General features: G+C 36.0%; 1 protein-coding gene across 4 annotated transcripts in view; it reads left to right on the forward strand.

Annotated features, from left to right (window-relative positions):
• OSBPL8 (oxysterol binding protein like 8) overlaps positions 1–19,426 on the forward strand; it is a 174,840-nt gene that overhangs the window by 85,600 nt on the left and 69,814 nt on the right. For all 4 annotated transcript variants that reach the window (XM_053584321.1, XM_053584322.1, XM_053584324.1 and 1 more), the window contains one exon: positions 4,789–4,926. In XM_053584321.1, the coding sequence (XP_053440296.1) occupies positions 4,789–4,926 (138 nt within the window). The remainder of the gene's footprint in view (positions 1–4,788; positions 4,927–19,426) is intronic.

Here is a 19,426-nt window from a genome sequence, read left to right on the forward strand (position 1 = left end):
ATTTTTATGTCACGCAGCCTCCTTTGCATAGTTGTTGATGCTTGTGAAAGGGGTGAGGGAGAATGAATAGAAAGATGGGCTTTCTGGGTTTTTGTGTAAAGTGGTACACTTTGTACATTGCTATTTCTCTGTTCTCTCTCACTTCAAGGTTATCAAAAATCATACAGTAAATACCTTAATCAAAAGAAGATTAGAAAGGTGAATAGAACTAAATTTACACTTCTTTGAATATTTCCTTTTTTATATCATAGTTATTTAAGATATAGATACCTATGTCTTACTACTAGGATACTAAAGCATGCATTATTTCTATTAACCCTGCTGCTTATATTTTAAATTAGCATTAAAGGGAGTGTCTCAAAAAAAGAATGTGTCCTGTGTAAATGATAAAGCATAATCACACAGCGAGCACATCTGACCTACAACTCAGCTTTAGAACTAGAATCTTACAAATATCTAACATGGTTCTGTCTGCTGCTTCTCTTTTTTATTCCTTGTGCCTGCCCCCAGAGGGTTAACTAGATTGTATTTTTTATTTACTTTTCTTTGATTTGTAAAAAATAGCTTTTTAAATTACATTGTAATTGCATACATGTATTAATTGTTTCACTAAGTTTTGCCTGGTTTTTAGTTTTGAAAGAATAGTGTCATTGGATATGTAATCTTCTAGGACTTGCTTTTGTAGTTAATGTTTCATTTTTAAGATTCAGCCATGTTGCTTGGTATAGAAATAGATCATTCATTTTTGTGCTGTATGCTATCCCATTATATATCCCACTGTGTGCCACAATTTATCTATTTTATTTTCAGTGAATATTTAAATTGCTTTAGTTTTTCTATTATGAACAATGTTGCTATAAACATTCTTATTCTTGTCTCTTGGTACACACCTGTAAGAGGTTTTTTCTAGATTATGAGAGGGGAATTTTGTTGGACCCATAGGGTATGTTGAAATTCAGTTTTATGTAAGAGAGCTCCAAATTGTTTTCCAAAAGACTCGTATCAATTTATACTCCATCAGTAGTGCTTAAGACAATCTGTGGATCCCATCCTGATCAGTATTTGGCATTTTCAGACTTACTAATTTTTGTCAACTTTACTAAGCATAACATATTTATTTTATTGTGATCTTGATTTTTATTTCATTCATTTCTAAAGAGGATAAACATCTCATACACTTATTGACCATTTACAGTTCTTTTTCTGTGAAATCACTGTTCACATCTTTGCCCATTTTTCTATTATGTTATTGGTTTTTTCTAATTGTTTTATAGTTTTTTTTTGTTGTTGTTGTTATTTTTGAGACAGTCTCACTTTGTCACTCCCAGTAGAATAACCTGGCATCATACCTCACAGCAACCTCTAACTTTTGGGCTCCAGCAATGCTCTAGCCTCAGCTTCCTGAGTAGCTGGGACTATAGGTGCCTGCCACAATGCCGGACTTTTTTTTTTTTTTTTTTAATAAAGAAACGGGGTCTTGCCGTAGCTCAGGCTGGTCTCAAACTCATGAACTCAGGCAATCCACCCAGCTTGGCTTCCTAAAGTGCTGGGATTACAGGTGTGAGCCACCGTGCCCAGACTTTGTTTTAAAAGTTTTTTAAAGAGCATTCTGAATACCAACTCTTTGTTAATTATGTGTTGCAAATATCTTTCTGTTTTATGCCTTTCTTACTATTTTTCTTATGGCATCTTTTAATTGAATGAATTTATAATTTTAATGTAGTGGAATATATCAATCTTTTACTGTTTGGTTAGCAATTTGCTATGTCTTTTTAAAAAAAGAGATGGAGTCTCAGTGTGTTACCCAGGCTGACTCAAGTGATCCTTTTAGCTCAACCTTCCAAGTAGCTGGGACTACAGGTGCATGCCACAGCACTCAGCTGTTGTGTCTTTTTTTTTTTTTTTCTTTTTCTTTTTCTTGAGACAGAGTCTTACTCTGTCACTGGGTGGAGTGCCAATTCGTCATCGAGCTCATAGCAACCTCAGACTCCTCAAACTCTGGACTCAAGCAGGCCTCTTGCCTCAGCCTCCTGAGTAGCTGGGACTACGGGTACATAACACCATGCCCAACTAGTTTTGTTCGTTTTTAGTGGAGACCAAGTCTCACTCTTGCTCATATTGGCCTTGAACTCCTGAGCTCAAGCAATCCACCTGCCTCAGCCTCCCAGAGTGCTAGGATGACAGGCATGAGCCACCGCACCTGGCCTTTGTTGTGTCTTTTTAAAGGAATCATTCCCTATCTCAAGCTTATGAATATATTTTCTTATACTCTATTTCAAGCTTATGAATATATTTTCTTATACTCTATTTCAAGTTCTGCTTTTTACATTATGTCTTTAATATTTGTAGAACTCTTCTTTAAGTGTAGTGTGAAGTAGGGATTGGTCTATTTTTGTTCTAGGGGTAGTCAGGTGTCTTCATGTTATTAGTCGAGTAGTCTTTTTCCTGTCTCTGACATGTATCTCCGCTCCATAAGTGTGTGTGTTTGCCTCTGAGAGCTGTCTTTTATGCTCCGTAGGCCATTTATCTGTCTCTGCATCAACATCATACATTTTAAATTTCAATAATTATTTTTAGGATTCAAATAAATCTTGGATTCAATAACCAAAGAAGCTACCAAGTATTTTGCAATATATTTATGAAGTTTCATGAAAGTATGAAGTTGGCTGATTGATACACTAAACAAAATTTTTATCAAACATCTTTAGGATGCCAGGAAACAGCAAGGAAGCATACCAGGACCTGCGAATTTATGAGAAAATAAGGCATAAATAACTTCCTTTCATGAAATGTATTATCTAGTGGAGGAAGGCAGACAGTAAACAAAATGACATCACTTCAGATAATGAGAAGAGCTACAATGAAAATTATGTAGGGCAAGGTCATAGAGTATAAGGGGAAGTGGTAGGCACAAATCCTAAAAAATTGATAAATTGTGCCTCTGTTAAAAACTTACTTCTCAAAGAGTACCATGAAGAAAGCAAAGGGCTTTTCTGAAGAGATGACATGTGAGCACAGGCAACAAATGAGAGGAGCCAGTAATGTGAAGATCTGGGGTGGGGGCATCTGAAGGAGCAAGAGACAAAGGCCAGGAGTGGGGGCAAGACGGCATCTTCTGAGGACTTCCAAGAAGGGCATCATGGCAGGAGCTGAACGAGCTACAGGAGGATGGTGGGGAGTGAGGTTGGAAAGATAAGCAGGTGCCAGAATATGCTGAATCTTTAGGTCGTGGGTTTTATTGTAAGCATAATGGAAAGCCATTGTCAATGTTTCTGATTTTAAAAGATTACTTGGGCTTTCTGTGTGGAAAATGAACTTTACACAGCAGGAAGCAAGATGATAAGCTGGTAGAAATCTGCTGCTGTGGCCCAGTGGAAAAACAATGGTGGCTTTGATCAAGGTGGTAGTTGTGGAAGTGTGGAGAAGCAGTGGGCGTCCAGATAAAACTGAAGGTAAAGTCAAAGGTTTCTCGAATGCATTGTGTGTGGGATGTAAGAGAGAAAAATCAAAGGCCTCATCTAAGGTTTTTGGCCTTAGACAGTAGAGGGAGTGATGGCACCGAGATGGAGGAGAGGCAGAATCAAGGATTGTGTTCTAGGTGAATTTGAGATGCCCGTGAATAGTGGAGATGATTATGAGGCAGGTAGTTGGATGTGAGTTTAAGAGGAGATATTATAGCTGAATATATAAATTTAGGAGTCATTGGTCTGTGGATATTTTTTTTTTTTTTTACTCGGTGGTAAAATTAGTTTTTATATCTTGGATGAGAAGTGAAAATGTTTTTTTGTATTTTTACTTTGAAATATAAAGAGCTAAAATATAATTTTGCAAGTTAACACATTGGAAAACATTAAAGTAGTTTGGATTTAAAAGATGTGATAATGTGAATATGAAATTCTGGCTAAGTTGAAAAATTAAACCTAGAGTGAAGACTAAATCATTGATTTTTAAAATAAAAGTTTTGTAGTCTGAAAGCAAACACACAGTGAAAGAGTGTGGGGATCCTGGGGGACAGTGCACTCATTTATTTGCCCTCCTCTTTCATGGAGTGTTTTCCTTTTTTTATCCTCTCTGAAACTGGGCATTGCTTTCCTGGATTGGTAGCTTGGGCAGATGGGTGAGAAGTAGCCTCAAAGCACTGTGTAAATTGATATGTGGGGCAACAAACTTTTAAGACACAGACTTTGGAACCAAACAGTCCTGAGTTAGAATCTTTCTCTGTTATTTACTACTTAGTCTTAGGGAAAGCAATCTCTGAACCCCTAGGTTCCCCATCTCTGAAACAGATATCATACTGACTTTTCATGAAAATTAGAAATTAGAGTAGAAATCCTAGTGAGTGTAAATATTAACTATATATTCTAATAATTTGTATTTTTCTGATTACTAATGAGGCTGTGAGTAACTTTTCGTATGTTTATTAATCATTCGTATTTCTTCTGTGAAATAACTTTGTGTTTTGCTCATGGGTCTGAGGGTACTATAAGGAGATAAAGCAAAGTGAAAGGAGCATGCTGAGTCTCCAGGTGCCTTTCATTATCACTGGATATGTATTTTCATTTTTATGTCTATACTTTGTATGTTTGATTCACATATACCTGTCAATTCTTCTTGGATTGATAAGAACCAACATAAAAACAAAATGATTATGTGAATTTATTGAAGTATGCAGTTGGTGAAATGAACAACCACTCAGGCCATTTCAGTCAATTCTATTCTGTGTTATTAATTATTACATTATATAAATCTATGACTTTAGTATTAATTACTTTCTCTTCTTTCTTTGAGATGTTATAGCAAACAGTGAGGAAGCTCAACATCTAACCCCAGAAAAGATGAGTCAGCGCCAAGGGAGAGAAGCTTATCCAACACCAACCAAAGATTTACATCAGCCATCTCTTAGTCCAGCAAGTCCTCATAGCCAGGGTGAGAAGTTATGGTTTTCATGTTTGGATTTTTTTTAAAGAACAAAGGGGTAATGACATTTTGTGTTTATCATAATTGTTTTCTTTGTAACTATTTGGTTTTTAAGGTTTTGGTATGTTTTATTTGGTTCATCCCTGATATTCTTGAACTGATTATATTTTTCTTAAAAGACCTTTAGTTTCTTCTACTCCCCAACATACTTTCCTAGTTATACCATTCTTCTAATTTAGTGATTCTGTCATGCTTTTTTGTCTCTTGGTTCCTACACTGTTAAAAATTGTGAGCTGTATGATGCCACGGCACTCTACCAAGGTCCATAAAGTGAAACTCTGTCTCTACAAAAAAAAAAAAAAAAAATTATTAAAGACCTAAAGAGCTTCTGTTTGTGTGAGTTATGTCTATTGCTATGTACTGTATTGTTTATTAAAATAAAGAAATTAAAAAAATTTTATTCACTTAAAATAAGAACAAACCCATTACATGTTGATACAAAATGTTATAATATTAAGAATTATGGCAGTGCCTGTGGCTCAGTGAGTAGGGCGCCGGCCCCATATGCCAAGGGTGGCGGGTTCAAACCCAGCCCCGGCCAAACTGCAACCAAAAAATAGCCGGGCGTTGTGGCGGGCGCCTGTAGTCCCAGCTGCTCCAGAGGCTGAGGCAGGAGAATTGTGTAAGCCCAAGAGTTAGAGGTTGCTGTGAGCTGTGTGATGTCATGGCACTCCACCAGAGGGTGGTACAGTGAGACTCTGTCTCTAAAAACAAAATAAAATAAAATAAAATAAGAATTACTATGTTTCTCTCCCCCTGAAACATTGATTGAGGTGGTTGGTGTCATCTTATTTCAGGATTTCTTAACATTGACGTTTTGGCCTGGGTAATTCTTTGTTGTGGGGGACTGTCCTGTGCATTTATAGGATGCTTAGCAGCATCCCTGGCTTTTACCTATAGAGGTACTTTCTACCCATAGAGCACCTTCCCCAGTTATGGTGACCGGAAATGACTTTAGATGTTGTCAGATGTCCCTTGAGGGACAAAATCATTCTTGATTGAAAACTATGGTGTTATAGTTTTTGCAAATCTCTTTAATGTCTGGCTTTATAAAAGACAACCTGAATTTTTATATTTGCTTCTTCAGTCTCTTGTGATGTGATGCTTTCATTAAAGTGTATGAGGTCTGACAATTAAGTTTGCAAACTGATCCTAGAAAAAGTGCTGCATATCTCATTGCTGAATATCACTACAGTCACCTTCAGAGTACTTCCCTTGAGAAGCTATGCACTGATGCCAGTGCCTACTCCACCCTTCAAAGCAACTCTTTTTTTCTTTAATGACTATCAGAGCTGTGGTAAGAGGTCTACCTGTTAAGTTCACTAACTGTGCACTGTGTACTTATTTTGGCAGCACTGTGCTAACAACTCAGTAAGGTTTCAAACCTTGATATATCAGGGTCTCACAACTGTATTTATGTCAACATATGGTGGTATCTTGCTGATTGATGTTCATATTGTTGTGTGTTTTTGTGTGCCATACAATAATGGCTTTGATAGTCATTACAGAAAAGGAGTTACAAAGTTGCTTTGAGGGGTGAAGTAGGTGCTGGCATTGGTGCATGGCTTCCTAAGGGGAATAAAGGAAGGGCACTGGTCCCATATACCAAAGGTGGAGGGTTCAAACCCAGCCCCCGCCAAAAACTGCAGGAAAAAAAAAAAAAAAAAAAAGAAGGTCACTGTAGTGATATTCAGCAGTAAGGTGTGTAGCACTTTTTCTAGGGTGAGTTCATAAACTAAATCGACAGACAACATATAAATAAAATCTGGCTTCATACATATATGTAGTTAGAAAAGGAGGATTATATTATTAGCTTTTGTACATAATAGGTATTCTTTGATAATATATCAAAACTTGACAAATAGTGCAACTGTTTCTTAAATGTTAGTTGCAATATGGAGTCTGAAACTATGCCAGTACACTTTTCATACTCTGTTAAATTAAAATTCAGATTAGTCTGTTGTGAATTTTGAATGGGTCTTTCCTCATGCATGATTTGGTACCATCGTCATTAGTCACTTAGAAAATATTTTTTCACTTAATTATGCAAATCTTTCAAGTTACTCAGGCTGGTCTCAAGTGTTCACACATCTAAAAAAACAATACAGAGAAGTGCTTCATGCAGACTTTTTTCTTGTTGCACAGACTATTTTAACCATGTGTACTGAAAGTTTAAGATTAATAATTTTTACTGCTTTATCAAGGACTTTTGTTAGTGAACTGATATTTTTTTACTGTGAGTTCATGACCATGAAGAATTGAATGCCAGTTGCTACAGTTGGTGCTTCTGCCTTGATTTTTGCTAAGGTACAGGCCTTTTCACTTAGCATTGCTTTTGCACTGTTAGTGGAAATGACAGCATTATGGAAGAGGATTAGGAGATTGGTTTTGACCTTGCAGACCCTCTGCAGGGGTCTTGCGGACTCCCAGAAGTTCGTGAATTGCACTTTCTAATTCATAATTGATCACTTTGTTCAGCGGACTCTGCCATGCAGCTGAAGTTTGTCTAATCAAATGTTCTGAATTCTCCTGTGAGTATTACTGATACTGCAGTGGAAGGACTTTGGCTTGTAAAACCGAGAACTTAAATTTGGTGTTTGGAAGCTAGTATGCATTTAGGTTTATTGGGTATTTTTTAGAATTAAACTTAGAGTCCTAATGATCATTGTGTGTCAGGTTTTGGTCTTGTAACTATGACTTATTCTTTGAAAGAAGGCTTTAGTAACTTTTTAAAAAATGAATACTAACTGGTAAATAGTAAATTACATGACCATTTTCTGCTCTGTATCAATGGAAAATATTTTTCTGGTCATATCTTAGATGGAAACACTTTTGTATAGCATTGTGGGAACTGTAAACGTTTTATATAACAATATTTTAAAATAGTGTTTAAAAATATGTTTAAAAACTAAGCAATAGATGTTAAAATTTTAACATTTATTGCTTAGTTTTTAAACATATTTTTGGACATTAGCATTTTTGTTGCCAAAATGCTTTTATGAAGACCCCAAAAACCCCAAAATGGATTTATGATACATACTTTGGAAAGTATGATAAGCTTAAGATAAATTCTGGAAAGATGGACCTGCTGTGGTTTTTCCCATTCTGTGCACCAGAATTTTGACTGTAATTGATGTGGTTCATCTGACTCATGTGTCTGTGAGCCTAGAATATTAAATCTGAGTTCTTTAGACTTAATGAACCAACAAGACAGTTAGTTACTAATAGTTGGAACTGCTAGGTCTGTCATAAACATTTTCAGGCAAACAGGGAAGTTGAGAGAAGAGTACAGTGACTACAAATATACCCACTGTGTAGATTTAAGAAGTTTTTTTTTTTGTTTTTTTTGGTTATTGGCCAGGGCTGGGTTTGAACCCGCCACCTCTGGCATATGGGACCGGCGCCCTACTCCTTGAGCCACAGGCGCCACCAGATTTAAGAAGTTTTTAACATCTTGTTACATTTGTTTCATTTATTTGGAGGTGAAATATTTAGATTGAGTTATAGTACTCATGATATTATACCCCCATATACTTAATGTATCTCTAAAACGTAATCACATTTTCCTTTTAAAAATTAATGATTTTAGGGTGGTGTCGGTGGCTCAGTGGGTAGGGCACCAGCCCCATATACCGAGGGTGGCGGTTTCAAACCCCACCCTGGCCCAACTGCAACATCAACAAAATAGCCGGGTGTTGTGGCAGGCGCCTGTAGTCCCAGCTACTCGGGAGGCTGAGGCAAGAGAATTGCTTAAGCCCAAGAGTTGGAGGTTACTGTGAGTTGTGACGCCCTGGCACTCTACTGAGGGTGACAAAGTGAGACTCTGTCTCAAAAAATAAAAAATAAAAAAAGTAATGAAATTATTTATTTTGAGGCAGCGTCTCATAGGCTAGAGTGCAGTGGCATCATCTTAGGTCACAGCAACCTCAAACTCCTGGGCTCAACTGATCCCCCTGAGTCATCCTCCTGAGTAGCTGGGGGATGGTACATGCCTCGCCGTGGTACATCCCATGGATGAGGAGACATTTACTTTTGGGGGAGACAGGGTCTCACTATGTTGCTCAGGCAAACTCCTGGCCTCAAGTAGTTCTCTTGCCCTAGCCTCCCAAAGTGTTGGAACCACAGGCTTGAGCCACTGTGCCTGGCCCCAGGACATTTTGTCACATAAATCTTAAGTCCTTTTTAACATCTGTCTAATTAATGAGAATTGCTTACCCTAATACCTGGTTCATATTAGGATTTCCCCAGTTGTCCCCAAGTTTTTTTCAGGATTGTTGAAACTAAATAAGGTTCATGCATCATATTTGGTTATGTCATTCCATCTTTTACCCTTAAGCGTGTCCTTTTTTAATTTTTATTTTCTCTTGTACCTTTGACTATTTTAAGAAACTGGGCCTGTGGCTTATAGAATGTTTGACTTTTTGTATTTGATTGCTTCATTGCAGTATTGTTCAATTTATTTCTCTATCTTCTGTATTTTTGGTAAACTGGAATTTAAATGCAAAGGCTTTGATGACTTCTAGGTTGAACATTTTTGGCAAAAATGCTTTGAAAGGAGTGTGTAGTACAGGCAGTGCCCAGGTTATGAATGCGATAGCTTCTGCAGGCTTGTTCTTAAGTTCGTATGTTGTAACAAGCACATTTACCTATGACTTATGATAGCCCCTGTGTATAAGTGGGAGTAGTATGTCAGTCGGATATTTGTAACTTGGGGACTATCTGTGCTTCGTGTCGCATCACATGAGAATTCACTTGGTATCTTCTTTTTTTTTAAATATATATATATATTTATTATTAAATCATAGCTGTGTACATTAATGCAGTCGTGGGCACTTGGTATCTTCTTGTCCCACCGTTAGCATTATGAGACTGATCGGTGGGTTCAGGTGGCAGCAGCCTGACTGTCTTCTTTGAAAACTGCATCTTTTCTTCCCTTATGACCTGTGAGTAAAAATGGAGATGAAGTATTTGGCACCCTGCAAATAATCCTGTTCTCCATCAACTTTTTACCAAAAGATGTTCATAAGCTTTGATGATCATTAACTGAATCAGTTGTAGTGTTAGGAGTTGAAAAATGACGATTTTCTAAATTCTATCATTTTTTTTACATTTGATAATGAAATATTTCTGTAGAGAAGAGATCTTCATCTTAGGGTTAATTGGTAAATGTTGAAGCACAGTTCCTACAGGAAAGTTAGGCTAAATGGGTAATTGTTTCCTGCTAAGTACCATTTTTTAGATTATAGAGATGATGTAAAGTCTATTCCTAGTGTTGACAACCCTTTTTGTCTTATAAGTTTTTTAAATGTCATGAAGAATTCATACATTTTTGTATTTCATTATGTTTTAGTTATTAGTATTATAATGATATTAAAGATAATATTTAGGGTGGCACCTGTGGTTCAGTGGGTAGGGCGCCAGTCCCATATTCTGAGGGTGGCGAGTTCAAACCTGGTCCCAGCCAAACGACAACAAAAAAATAGCCAGGCCTTGTGGCAGGCGCTGTGGTCCCAGCTACCTGGGAGGCTGAGGCAAGAGAATCACCTAAGCCTAGGAGTTGGAGGTTGCCTTGAGCTGTGACACCACACATTCTACTGAGGAGGGTGATAAAGTGGGGGAAAAAAAAGAAATCTGTGCCCACCCGCATGTAACCAAGTACATTTTCTGTGCTTTCATTTAGAAAGTTTATTGTGTCAAGCTCTGAATTTTCTCTTCATTTCCATTCTGACTATCACCGTCTTTGATCAGGTCTTTATCACTTCATACCCACATAGTAGTACATAGCCTTCTGACTGCCATTAGGACCTTGCTCTCCCGTATATCAGGTTCATCTTTATTAAAAAGACACCAGACAAAAAATTGTTCTGTATTTCAGTGAGATCATGATGGGGCTAGAGTTCTTATAGCTGTGTATGGCCAGAGAACACACGGATCCTATGAAAAAAATCTCTGAGGGAAATAAAATAAACTTTAAATGAAAATACCATTTTTTATATTCAAACTTGTTTAATGCCTGCATTTATGTCACTCCCATTCTCAAAAAGGCAATGGCTTTCTGTTGCCTAGAGCACGTCTGGCTGTGTCTGAGAATCACCTGAGTGCATTGCTTAGATACAGATTCCACTCCACCCTCTCAGAATCTCTGGGGGAGGCTCAGTAGCATGTGAGTTTATAAAGCTCTCCAACATTTGGACCAGTAAGTGGCAAACAGTAATTAAAAGCATAAATCACAGCCTCTGTAATCTCTGGTAGTCAAGGCTAAATTCTTAGTTTATCTGATTTTACTCTTAACATTTCATCTTGTGTTTCTCATTGTCGTGGACCTGGCTAGGTGGCTTTCTTTACTCTTTCCCCAGCAACAGTTCTTGTATTTACCCTTGTCTTCAACCATGGATTGTCCTTGTCTGTACTTTTCATTCTTCAAAAAAAAAAAAAAAATTTTTTTTTATATACTTTTCCTTCTTAAAGATAAAGTTTAGATGTCTTCTCTTTAATAAAACTTTTCTTAGGTGATGCTGTTATCTGAATTTTTAAAATTCTCATGTTATTGTTTTTGGGATTTTGTAATGTGCTGCTTTATGTTGTTATTATAACATGTATGCATGATCTCTCCAATAAGCAGTTTTGTAAAGAGCATCAGATGCTTAAATTACATGTATAGTAAGTGGCTTATTGCTACCATTGATTTAAGATTTTCATCCATCCTTGTTTTCTAGCTGATTCTCCTTCATGCGTATTGATTCATACCAACTTAATGTAGGTCATCATCCCTTCAAAACAATTCTTAGGTTTTTTTGCAGTATGGTTTCCTTCTATCATTTCAAATTTGTTTGTTTTTTAAACAGCTGGAGGAACTGACCCTCCTCACTAAACCCATACACATTAAGATGATTTTTTATTTCTTATATATTTAGCTGATGGTGGTGAGTCACATTCTTCCCAAACTTGTATATTTGTTAGATTTTTTTCCTTATCCAAAGGCTTATATCAATTTACTTCAAAGTAGTTTTAACTTACCCACAATTATAGTGTCTTAAATAGGATGGATTTGTTTTATGCTGGCTTGTTTGAGCTTAACATATATCATTTGTTTGTCAAGGAAGACAGGTATGTAGATTAATTAGGCTTGTTTTTTTCTTTTCTTCCTCTACTTTAAAATAAGGACAATATTAAAGGACCCAAGAGACTAGCCCTAGCTTATCTCATGGGTAGATACTCTATTCCCTCTGGATGGCAATGGAGGTTGTTATCCAAGGTTCATGAGATATTATAGCTTATAGCTCCCCTTTCGTTCTTGATTGTAGAAAAGCTTTTATATGTTAAATTTTTTTAAACCCTCTTTCAGTTGTAGTGCTTTGTGAGAATGTGCAGTGTTGCTTTGCCAACACTTGAATGAATCCCCTTTAAATTTGTTATTAAAAGCTTAAAATTTTGATAGCCGGGCGCTGTAGCGGGTGCCTGTAGTCCCAGCTGCTCGGGAGGCTGAGGCAAGAGAATTGCGTAAGCCCAAGAGTTAGAGGTTGCTGTGAGCCGTGTGACGCCACGGCACTCTACCGAGGGCGGTACAGTGAGACTCTGTCTCTATGAAAAAAAAAAAAAAGCTTAAAATTTTGAAACGTTTAAAAGTTGTACCTACTTATTGCTTGGTTGAGATAGGCTTGAATTAAATGTCTGTTCATAGTCTGGCAACTTCTCTTAGACCTGCCAAGCACCTTCACTTTAAGTGCTCTGGCATCACTAAAAATGACATGATGGATCTATATTCGTAACTCAGTAGAAAATGTCAAAGTAAAGGGGGATTTTCTCTGATACACAATTTACTAGTAGGAAGATGCGCCAGATTCCCCAGGGTGATAGTGCTGGACATTACTGGCGTCATCTCAGTTCACCAGCACAGAAGACCTTCCTTTAAGTGGCTCACAGATGAAAGGGGATCTAAAGTCACTTTCCTCCATGAATCGAAGTAATTCTTCCTTTCTTGGTAAGACATTTTTAGGATGAATTGTAAACATACACATATAACAAATGTTAGGTTTGTATTTGTTTTTGAATATAAATTAGTATTTCATGAAAATTGCTTTGCCTGAAAGAGGACTTGTATTTATTCCCACCTCCCAAAATGCTGTGTTTCTGTTTCCAACTATAGGTTGTTTTCTTTAGAAAGAGTAAAAATTAGAGCTTATGCTAATTTTCTGAGTTTTTGAATCCTTAATGCATTAGATTTCTGTTGTTTAGATTTCAAGTTATTTCTTTTTTTTTTTTTTTATTGTTGGGGATTCCTTGAGGGTACAATAAGCCAGGTTATACTGATTGCAATTGTTAGGTAAAGTAAATCTAGATTTCAAGTTATTTCTTAAGACTTTTTTTTCTGTTTTGAAATCCTTGGATTCTAGTAGTTGGTTCATAGAACTTTGAAAAATAGTAAAAGGATAAAATATTTGGTAAATTCAGAAAATTAATAACATATTTTTAGAATCTGTTATGAAATGTTATGGTATCTATATTCAATTGTTCCTATGCTTCTACATGGGAAACTGAAATACTTCCAAAGCATTTATTAAAAAGTAAAAATGAATAATTTAGCCTTGTTTTAAGTATATTTACAAAGATGAAGGAAATGTTATTCTTGCCAGGCCTTTTTAATTGCTTTTTTAACAAAGCAGAAAGATGAAACTTAAGAATACTAAAGGGCATTTTTTCCCCGAAATATTCTATGTGTATATATTTTTTACTTAAGGTAGTGTTAAAGGATTATCAAACATTACCTGTGCTAGTTTCTCAGCTCCATTGGGATTTACTTTCTTTGTTTTGAAAACTGGAAAGATTGAAATTTCCTCCTTAGCAAGAATGGTAAAAATTTTATCTATAAAGTTGACTACTATTATTTTCTTTTTCTTATTTGAGGCATGGAGAAGCAGGCCTTAGTACTTTGTTTTACATACATATTAATAATATCAGTATAATCTAGCAAGTAATATTTATATAATTTCTGAGAGAAAAACAGTAGCTTCATAGAAATTTTTGTTTGCATTTTCTTTGATTGATACAACTTGAAACAGATAAATTCTATTTAAGAATAGAACAGTGACATTTTAGGAAATTTATCTCCAGGTTAAAGAAGAATGTTTGTGAGAGGTAGACATCTCCTGGGGAGTACGGAATTTTCCAAGGGTCTCCTTTGTCAAACTGGCTTTTATTTATCTTGTTTGTACATAGTTCTGTACTAGAAAGCAAGAACAAACCAAAGATGATAGATATCTCAGCTCCTGTTTTCCTGAGTTTAATTTGTAATTGGGAAATTTAGGAAAATAAGTAGAGAAACATTGTAAGAGAACATTAAAACATAACATGACAAAGTAAGTATTTAGAGAAAATCTTCCTAAGTAAGAACATCAAAATACTCAATTAAATGTTTTAGGAAATTTAAACTGAAGCTGAACTGTCATTAAAATAGAGGATTTAATGGGGGGCAGAGTTATTGAGAAAGTAGAATTTGGAGAGAAGATGAGCTCTGGCGCTCACATTTATCCTGCTAACTCCTTCCTCATCGTCGCAGGGGTCCTCAAACTGTGGCCTGTGGGCCACATGAGGTGGTGTGATTGTATTTATTCCCATTTTGTTTTTTTACTTCAAAATAAGATATGTGCAGTGTGCATAGGAATTTGTCCATAGTTTGTTTTTTTTTAAACTATAGTCCGGCCCTCCAATGGTCTGAGGGACAGTGAACTGGCCCCCTGTTTTAAAAGTTTGAGGATGCCTGGCTTGGGTTTTAACAAGAGGAAAGAGTAAAAGAGGGTAGCCCATTAAGGATGGGAATTGTTTGGGGGCCTCTCCTCATAGACTGAGAAGTCCTGAAGGCAGCGCACCTCACCAACTGGGAAGCGAGACTGTGGTGTATTTGCCTGTCTTGGTTGTGATTGGGGATGAAATGAGGGGAGAGGGGAATCTTCCTGGGGAAAGCCTAAGCACAAGCACCTAGTTATGTGGGTTTAGATCAGAATCCATACTCTCTGTGTCGTAAACACTTCCCACTTAACTTTGAAGCAATGTTGGGTTATTAGTATACACAGGTGCCTGGAAGAATCTAAATTCTCTTTTAGAGAAGAGTGTTTTAAACCTGAAAAAATTACATGGGAGTTCAAAATTAAAAATCAGTAAACCCCAATTAAAGCAACAATAAGATACTATTATGCATGTATTAAAATGGCAAAAATGACAACACTAAATGCTGGCGAGGATGTGAAAAAATCAGTTATACAGTAAGTAACAAGCTGCTATCAGAGAGAATCTCATAAACGACCCTTGTGAAGTTAGAGTCCAGAGCAAATCCCCATATATAGACCCATCTATATGTATAAGTCTGTAACAATTGGAATTATCAGTTATAGAATATAATTTAATGGCTGAGGGCAATATTGAAAGGGAGAATGCTGAGAACATTTCAGAATTCATTGACAATAATAAGGAAGCCCACAAGTTCCAAGCAGAAGATCTAAAAATAGTAAGTCTTAGTGCTGGTGTTTGACAAGAAAGAAGGCTTAAACATAATTAATCCTTTAACTTAGTGAGAAAAGGAAAAATAGAATAAATCCAAAGTAGACATAAGGAAAGAATACAGAGAATAAGTTAGTTAAAATAGAAGCAGTGAGACCAAGAAAGACAGCATTGATTGTTCGAAATGGCTTGTAAGTTTGGCGAACTTAGGGGGGGAAAAAATAACCGGGAATGAAAATGGAGACACAAAGACACAAACAGATGTTTAAAAGAAAATATTATATAAACAACTTTAAGCCAATATATTTGAAAATGAACAGATTTCTAGAAAAATGCCACTTCCCCAAACTGAGTAATTAGGAATTCCAGTGATTGTGTGAGTAGTATGTCACTCGGATGTAATTACTAACCTAATTAGTGATATAGATTACTTGTACAGAGAAAATATGAAACCCAGACAGGTTTACAAATAAGTTCTGCCAAACATTTAGGGGAAAAAACTGTATATTATTAATTCTGAAAAGCATTCTTCCTCTGATACATACATTCTGTCATCTCTGAAATTGAGTTGAATCTTTAACTGATAGTGTTTTATGACTCTGTTGGTCACTGTTATTGTTAAATACTTTTGTATCATCTCTGAACTTGGGATGTGTGCTGCCCATCTTATAATTGCCATCAGTCTCTCCACCTCCTCCCATGTTTTGTGACCTCTCTGAAGTCATGGATGGAGCCAGTAGTTGATGACATTTTGTCATCAGTTCTGCTGTAGAATTGATAAAGCAGAAAAAGAAACATTTCCTAAATGAGGCTTGTGTATCAAAAGCAGACAAGGACATTGAAGGAAGGAAAAAATACATGACATTCTTGCTCCTGAACCTAGATGCAGAAATTCTAAAATTATTAGCAAATGGAAGAATCTAGTAGATAAGCATTGTAACCACATTAAGGTTGTTCCAGGAATGCAGGAATGGGTTTGATGTTAGAAAATCTACGATTTTTCACTTAACACTTTAACAAATTAAAGAAGAAAAACTATGTCATTATCCTACTCATACAACATTAAAAAAATCTTAATATCCATTCATATTTAAAAACTCTTAGCAAAATAGGCATAGTAGAGATCTTTTCTCAACCTTGTGAAGTTAGAATCCAGAACAAGCAAAAGGTATGTACTATCTACACTTCATTTCAACATTGTACTTAAAATTTAGCCAGTGGATGAGGCTAAAAAAAAGTAAAGGAAGAAACAAATTCTTTGTAGCTGATATAATTTTCTATACATTTTCCCCCTTTAACATATAAATTATTTAAATTATTAAGTTACTGGATATATATTGACTGCAATTTGACATATCAGTGACGAATGGGTTAGCAAGATGCAATTCCAAAAATACTACTTAAAACAACAGAAAATACGTCTAACATGAGATGTGGAATATCCTTATGTAGGAAAATATCATAAAACACCAAGATTATTTCTTATAAATCGGCTATGTGTATGATAGGAAATTCAATATTCCGGTGTCACTTTACATTGATTTTTTTTTTTTGGGGGGGGGTTCAGTGCATTTTGAATCTATATCACAATAGGATTTTTTCAAAGTATTTAATAAGGTCATTCTTAACTCTCTGGGGGAGAATTGCTAATTCATACCCACAACGAATTGCTTATTTCATACCCACCCACTAGATCAACAAAAATTTGAAAGTATAACAATTGCAGTTGTCTGTAAGGCTGTGGAACAATATGAATTCTCATTTACAACTGACAGAAGTATGCATTCGTGGAACCCTTTTTGAAAAATGGTTGGCATTACATAAAGATGTACGCATCCTAATCCCTATATTTATAATCCTTCATATATTCTGGACCTAGCATTTACTATGTGACCTTGAACATGCGGTCTGAGAATAAAAAACACTTCCTTATTGTGTTTTCTTTTTTGAAGTAAACGTTAGTATTTCCCATCTCAATTTATATCTGTTAAGTCTCTTTACCTTATCTATAAAACAAGGATACACCTTTTGTAGGCTCCATTGTTATTTGAATCTGTTGGGAACATACATGAAAACACTTAGGGAAATATACTCACTCGATAATTATGAGGTAGTATTATGACGGCTACATCATAGGTACTATTAATTTAGTAGATTTTCAGTTAAACAGATTTTCATGAACTGCATTAGAAATCTAAGTGCCTTATTTAACATTTACTTTGCGTGGGGATAGAGTATACTCCATATATGAAAAGCAGAAACTAGGGGCTGTTGTGTTCATAACTCTCTTCTGCCTAACATAGTTCCCATCAAATAGTTGCTGCTCACTAAGTTCTTACTGAATGACTGATCTTATTCATATATATATGAAGTTATAAAAAACTTTTTATATAGTAGAAAGTGTTGTCTGAGACTTCTTGCAGTGAATATGGATATTTGGACAAGAGTGCTATCTGTCTTTTAATTTTGTATATGTATTTACATGTTGAGAACTTATTTAATGCTAATAATGGAGAATCTACAGTTTTTCTGAGGAAATGTAGGATAGTAAGATTGCTTTGTGTAATTTTCAAGCTTTGTAATCATCAATGAGATTTTACTAAAAATAGTTAAGAAACAACTTTGCTCTATTAGAGGATGGAAATTGACAGAGAGCCTTCTTATTGTGCTATTTTAAAGCAAATGTTAGTGTCTCCCATCTCAATTTATACGTCATTTTAAGGTTATTAATGGACTTGTTTACTAAGTCTGAGCTGCTCTAGTGTGTCAACTGTATTCTTACTTGAATTGTATGTTTTGTAGGGAAACTTACTGTTGAATTTGTGTAGTTCATTCTTCACATGTTTAGTTCACTTTACAGAGTATAAAGTGGTTCTCTGTATGTTTGAACATAGTACTTTTTAAAATTCTTATTGGTTGATTTTTATTTTTGATGTTTTGATCTTTCTCCAAGTCTTCTTGCTTCCTTAAGCATTTTAAATTCTCTTATAGCCTACATTTATTATTTGGATTAAGCTATAATATATATAGCTCTTAAAGCACTTTCATCATAATTTAATCCAATGCATTATCATTAGTATACATATGGAACTTTAGTCAATTTAAATGGGATTTTTAAGTACCAAATTAGATTATTTCAAAATATCATTTATGTTTGCCATTCATCTTTTTTATTTTTTGTAGTTTTTGGCCGGGGCTGGGTTTGAACCCACCACCTCCGGCATTTGGGGCCGGTGCCCTACCCCTTTGAGCCACAGGGGCCGCCCCGCCATTCATCTTTTTAAAAAATAGATATGATGGGGCGGCGCCTGTGGCTCAGTCGGTAAGGCGCCAGCCCCATATACTGAGGGTGGCGGGTTCTAAACCCGGCCCCTGCCAAAACTGCAACCAAAAAATGGCTGGGCGTTGTGGCGGGCGCCTGTGGTCCCAGCTGCTCGGGAGGCTGAGGCAGGGGAATCGCTTATGCCCAGGAGTTGGAGGTTGCTGTGAGCTGCGTGATGCCATGGCATTCTACCGAGGGCCATAAGGTGAGACTCTGTCTCTACAAAAAAAAAAAAAAATAGATATGGTCTGGAATTTTTGCAGACAACTGAGTAAAGCTCTAATATAACAGTAAAGAGAAGCTTTCTTTACTTCTAATCTTTTAGTGCATACAAGAGCAATTAAGATTGGGCATTTTTTGTGGGCATGTAGCAGATCCTAGAGAGTCGTATTGTGACCTTTATGGTATTGGCCTCTGTTTGGTTGTCTGCCATTTTAATATGAAAAGAGCCACTAGATCAGAGATAATATATGTAGTTCTTTTTTAATAATAAGGAATTTCAAAAGAAAAACATGCCTTTGCCCAATAAAAACTATGTCATGTTTAAGAAATCAAATTAAAGAGTAACAGAAATCAAATTAAAGAGTTTTAGAATATATGGGATGTTGTTCAGGATGAACGGAGAACCAGCCT

This window comes from Nycticebus coucang, chromosome 3 (assembly GCF_027406575.1).
Source record: "Nycticebus coucang isolate mNycCou1 chromosome 3, mNycCou1.pri, whole genome shotgun sequence".
In the NCBI taxonomy this organism is placed as follows: Eukaryota; Metazoa; Chordata; class Mammalia; order Primates; family Lorisidae; genus Nycticebus; species Nycticebus coucang.